Raw genomic sequence first — 6,070 nt, 5'->3', positions numbered from 1 at the left:
AAAAAAAAAAAAACAACACCTAACCCCATCAAGCACCAGTGTTGCAGTACCCTCGCAAACACCAACACGCTGCATATTTTTGTAAATCCAAGTCTATGTCGGCACATGTTCACGGCACCCTATCAAAACCAACGTAGGCACGGATACAATCGAGTATCCCAGCGGTAGGCGCCCTACACTACGCGGAGAAAAGCTTGGCCGCCGCAACTGCGTCACAAACTCGCGGGATATGACCGCTGTTACTTTTTACTTGGGTGTCGTCATTTTTAACTGTGTCCCCTTCCGTCCTTTCATTAACACTCGCATTATCCAGAAAATTGTGGACGGAACCGGTGAACCCTTGTCCACTTCACCACCTTGCTTCGGAGACCCCTGGCGACATTTGTTACCCTACAGCAACGAAAATAAACGAATTAGTTGCCAATGTGCGTGAATATAATACCGAACGACGTTTTCTCTGCATTTTTGAATCCAGGTTGCATGTCCGAAGGGAAAAACACACAGTACACCTCCAATGTACTACACACATTTTAAATATTTGACCACAGATGCGATGCTTTTAGCCAACGCAATACTACTTATTGCCGGCACGAAGACACGATTCGGAGGAAGGGGTCACGGCAAGAGGAGCTGCTGGAATATATAAGTGAAGATACGCGCAAATACGCCCAAATGTATGATGTTGGATGGTGTTAAGATTGTGCATACGATGCAGAACTTTTAGGCAAGTATGAATATTTTAACTACCAGCAATGAATGGGAGAAGACAAGTGTCGCCTACGAGGAGGCGGTACTTCATAAAAGCCGTCTTCCGACGGCGTCATCGATGCTCAAAAGACGGGATTTATGAACAAAACCTCTGGCGACGCATTTAGCAACCGATGGAAAAAGAAGTTGATCTTAAACACATCTCCCTTTCCCTTACTCTTTCGTTCGGTTGGGATCAGGATAAAGTTATGTTTGTTTATTCTTACGGTTTTGTTCACAACAGAAATGTACGACATAAAGTGCACCATTTTCAATGTAACAATAAATATTTCGGCATCTTTTCCCCCTTCCTTTTGCTCCTGGTGCTGCTTCCGAGGGCCGTCCCGACCATTAGCACTTACTTCCATCGCTTTCTGGAAACTTTACCACTTGCGGTCCGTTCATACACAATTCCGTTCTTCACCGGCCCACCGCTGCTAAATGAACATTAGACTCCTCTCCTCCGCCTCCCCAAATCAAGTCTCCTTACCCCCCAAAACTGCTCAAAATTGTCGTTTTGCGTGGTGTAGCTCCCTCCAAAAAGTGCTCTTGTGAGGCAAAACCAGGTCCTCCTCACTTCTTTCCTTGGAACTGTTAACATGCACCAATACGATTTACTGCGGATAGGATAATTTCCTGCGGTCATTGATTTCCCCTTTCACGACAGGAAGCAGGTTTCCTACATTCAATTATACCCTATTCCTTGACTGCTTTTCCCCCCGGGAACGAAGCACAACTAATCTTCTCTCTCCCAATCCTTTCGTTTTCACCCTATCATTCACGACCCTTGTGTATTCAAGACCGGTAATCTTCGTTGGCGGCAACATCTCCCCTCCTTGCTCCTCACATCGATTGCCTGTGCGTCATCCGGTTATGCCATTCCCAGGCACTCGTGAGTGCGGATCCACTTACATGCTAAGCGTATTTGTGCTTGCCTTCAGATTTCAGCCCTACACAAAGCGAGGCTATCTCCATCATTTGGAGGGATCCAATGCCCCCCGGGCTACCCTGCTCTCCCCCGTTTCAACTGGCGGGGAGGAAAAGCGTCAACTCGACCAACATCGGTAATTCGTGTGGTGCACCTTACTTTCTTGCAGGGAGAGGGCTACAATCCACACACCCATCTGTGAAAAGGAAGGTGTGGTACTTGTCTTGCGCTTCACCACGTGTTGCAGCAGTTCTTGTTGCCCTCGTTGGTGTGTTCCCCTTGTATTGACCCAAAACTCTGGCATCACGTTCAAACCCGTACGCGTTTCCCCCACCACACGCCATAACTGCTTTCGTTCTTTTGCGAATGCATGACGTCCTCTTACGTCACGGCTTGGTACACAGGGGTCACGCTATGCATTAAGATCGTTGAGGCGTCACCAGCTCCCGCCCCCCAATTCAGTGCATTTCCCCTCTTCGCTTTTCCTCACCTAACCTAACCACGGGAGGTAACCGAACCGCTATCCCCAATTTGCCGATTCTCGATTCAATGCGGAGTCTGCACCAACACTACAGAATTGCCCCCGATATTACTTTGCGGAAACTTAGTGTTGCCTCCCTGCATCACGCCCTCTCACACATGATATCTGACTTTTGTTGATGCACAAGATTTAATCGCTGCTCTCATTCCTCTTATCTTCTAAACGTCAATGCACCCTAACGGCCGATGAGCTCCGGCCAACTTCTGCACACTTACGCTTCAGAGTTCATTCAACCCCCTTACCTTAACAAAGGAGAAGGGGGACATAATAGTTAAGTACAAACGCACACTTTCCGGTGGAAACTCACTTCAAAAATCACGAATACCAACGCAATACACCTTATCTTAGATCGTGTCCTACCAAAGGGCACGCATATGGATGACACTCTACCTCCAGGGAACACATAATTCACACCTAAATACCCGGAATAAGAAAAAGCACAAATTTGTGCATATTTACATATACGTCCGCAGTTACCCTCGCACACTTTCAAGCAACTATATGCCTGCAGCTACCGATACCAACGGACCCCAAAGAAAGAAATGAAAACAAAAGGCATTCCCTACACCCCACTTCCCCATTGCCTTCCACTGTCACCCGCATTTATTTTTGCGTCTCCCCTTCTTTTGATACCCCACAAACGTCTTCCTTTTTCACTACAATTATGCCTTCCATGAGCTTCACAGCCTCTTCCAGATGTTGCCTCCATTTTTGCTCTGATACGGTGCAGGCCCCATGAACGCTGTATCCCATCTGCTGGCATTGGTCCTCGTGTTTTTTTGACGATTCATCCCCTTTAACCTCCGTACTCGTTTTGTTTCCTTCTGTCGGTTTTTTCTTTTCCCACTGCTCCATTTGACTTCTGTATGCCTCGAGGGCACCCCGAATTAGGAAATCACGCAGAAAATTACCGTGTTCGCATTGGATAATACCCTCTTCAGACAGCGTCCCACTGCCTTGGTCAGTGGCTTCCCCCGTTCCCTCTTTTCTATCACTATCTTCGCAATTTGGGTTGGAAAGCATGTCGCTCCCACCTCCTTCAATTCCCAAGGACACTCGCCGACAGTGCCTACCGAACAACTCATTTATGCCTTTGACCCCTTCCGTTATTTTATCCTGGACATTACGAAGGACTTGTCGCTCGCTGGTAAACTTGGATCCGTCCCTAATTAGCTCAAACTCTGCACGGCTTCCGAGCAATTCACTTATCTGTTTGATGCGGCAGAGATGTTTTGCAGCCTCTCCACTCAGCGCTTTCCCTCCCTCCCTTATAGGCTTTTGATCATCTAAGCAAGCAGCGGTTACAACGAATACCGCTAATATTATGACACCATTTAGTACCGCGAAGGTGCTCATGTTCTTATTATTATTTTTATGTATTCCCACACCGCGCCACTCCACTCGGCCGGGCTCTTTACTTCATTTTATTCAACAACGCATATGTGCACAACATAGAAGAAAAATGGTGGCATCGTTTTAAAAGCAAACCATCCCTGTTCCTCCTTTGTCCTGTAGGTTCACACAATAGAAGGAATTTAATACTTTTGCCGCAACAGCCTGTGAGAAATAAACACACAAAGAAATTCACCAACAATCCTTCTTCCGCATGTACCGACAATGTAACAACAACAACTAAAAAAAAAAGTCCATTATAAATGTGCATCACCACAGGGAGAACAAGGTTGGTACCTGCCTAGCATGGCAACGCTATAATCCGCATGCCTTCTCGGCCAGCTCCAAATTGGTTTCCACCTTTTTCTTGGATGCGTACTCAACAGCAAGCCATACATTCAACCCTGTCGACAAAGTCAACAAAACCAATGCAGCCAACGCAACCCAAAATAAAGGCGATCTCGAGCTTCGTCTCTTTCGGTAGCGGCCGCGACGGTTGCCTTTTTTCATATTATCTTAGCAACCCAACCTCTAAACTGTACTGTGTCTGTATGATTATGCACAAAGTATTTCTTTTTTTCAAAACCACAAATAAATAAGAGGGTAAATAAAACAAAATAGTAAAAATAATAGACATGTCACTGGGTATCCGAAAGTATTTTTATTTTTTTTTAAATAACGATTTGTTTCTGTTTTGATGGCACACACAAAGTACAGTTTACGTGGTACTTCGAAAAAAAATTTCGTCCGATTATTCGTTGCCGTATTTTTATATTACCAGTGTTATTATTCCAGTCGTGAATATAGTCAAAAAAACCAAATTTGAAGTGCTACCACTGTTTTGCTGCCAAATTCTTGGGGCGATGCACTCCAACATATTCACTTCTGTGATCCCCTCCGTTGCAGCGAGACAAAAATATAAAAAAAAATAAAGAAAAACTGTGCTGCATGAAGACGAACACCTGACGGTTGGTGACTTTAAGGGTGGATTTCCACATGATGCAAAAAATTCTACCTTTACGGCGGCGAGGGGGAAGTGATATGAAAATATTTAGCATGGCCACATTTACTTCGTGTCGCATCGTTTTCAATAGCCCCTTGAAATTCATTTCCATCGCGTCACCTTTGTTCACGATAACTACAAGCCAACCCACTAAAACCCTTGTAGAATTCAGTTACATCGCCTTTCCTGCTAAATATAATGACTCCCGTTCCATGATATACATTTAATTTGGAAGTACCGTTAGTCAAGATTGAGTAGCGTGCAGTGGCACATTTGCCAGCCTTTCTCACCGTTTAAGTCTTCCTTGTTTTATTTTCCACTTGATGCATCTTTCTGCAGTCCTGTTGGAACGGTGATTTGTGCGCGCAACCTCTCAACCAACTGAAGTGTTTGAGCCTTTCGAGGGGTTCGTATTCAACCAAATCAGCATAATAACTCCTTGAGCTACCCAACGATTGATCAATTGGATGACCTTGTGGACACACAATCCCTTAACAACGTTTTCTGCATGTTTCGATATTGACTGTCACTTTTAAGTAATGTTTTATTTGCCTCTTATAATCTTCCCCCCTTTCCTTCCCCTTGGCGTGGCCAACTCCGCCTCCTTCCACACACAATTCCTCTCACCACCGTGTGGCATGCCCCATTACGATGTTAGCTTCTTGGTTTTGTGGAGGTTCAAACACAATTTTAGAAGGTAATAGTGTGGAAAAAGACTGGGACGGGATGTCCCTAATATTCCTCTTCCCGTCTGCCACCAAGGTAAGGAAACCACTTCTAACTTCACCAACATTGGCCCAGCAGCATTAAAATATCTCTTACGAATGAGTCGATGTGCTATTAATATGTTTGTGGAAGGGACGAAGGCGGGTAGCTTCCCCGGTTTTCATTTACCATAATTATTTCTGTTATTTTCTTTCCCAGATACTGTGAGGCTCGGTGGGTTCCTCGCTATTACTTCTCACCAATGGGCATTTCACATTCTCAGCAGTCTCCTCAGTGGAAAGGGCTTCCACCCATCAAGTAAAACCGTCACAGACTCCTTGAAGGCTACGTGTCAATCAGCTGCGGTCCCCGTCTCGGAGTACGGCGGTGGTGGGAACCATTGACAGAGATGCAGCGACGGATTCCCAGCAATTTGCTGACTGACTTGCTCCCTTCATATATTATTCTAGTAAAGAGAACAGAGACCAACACTTGCATTTGTGCCACCCCACACAAAGCAGCGTATAACGCTACCAAAATATTGTATTGTTTACCCCAACATGCATCACCCCTTTGCTACGACAAACACAGCTATGACCCGCTAAATGGAGCGGGTGATGAAAGGAGAGCTGCGCAGGAGCCACTGCAACAGTTTCATTTCCGTCCACTAACCCGCCACAAACCCCCTTTGCACGGGCTAAAAAGTAATGCAGGCTCATAAGATTACACCTTTTTTACGGGCGTATTCGCTTCC

General features: G+C 45.5%; 1 protein-coding gene across 1 annotated transcript; it reads right to left on the bottom strand.

The window, feature by feature from the left end:
• Window positions 1-2,819: 2,819 nt before the first annotated feature.
• On the bottom strand, window positions 2,820-3,572 carry TEOVI_000566000 (invariant surface glycoprotein, putative; the record flags this gene model as incomplete). The annotated part of the gene is made up of 1 exon (XM_067220956.1): window positions 2,820-3,572. The coding sequence occupies one exon, from the start codon at window positions 3,570-3,572 to the stop codon at window positions 2,820-2,822; it is 753 nt and encodes a 250-aa protein (XP_067077057.1).
• Window positions 3,573-6,070: the final 2,498 nt, after the last annotated feature.

The sequence above is a fragment of the Trypanosoma equiperdum genome (genome assembly GCF_001457755.1).
Source record: "Trypanosoma equiperdum strain OVI genome assembly, contig: ctg_1261, whole genome shotgun sequence".
Taxonomy (NCBI): domain Eukaryota; phylum Euglenozoa; class Kinetoplastea; order Trypanosomatida; family Trypanosomatidae; genus Trypanosoma; species Trypanosoma equiperdum.
This window is presented reverse-complemented; position numbering and strand designations above follow the sequence as displayed.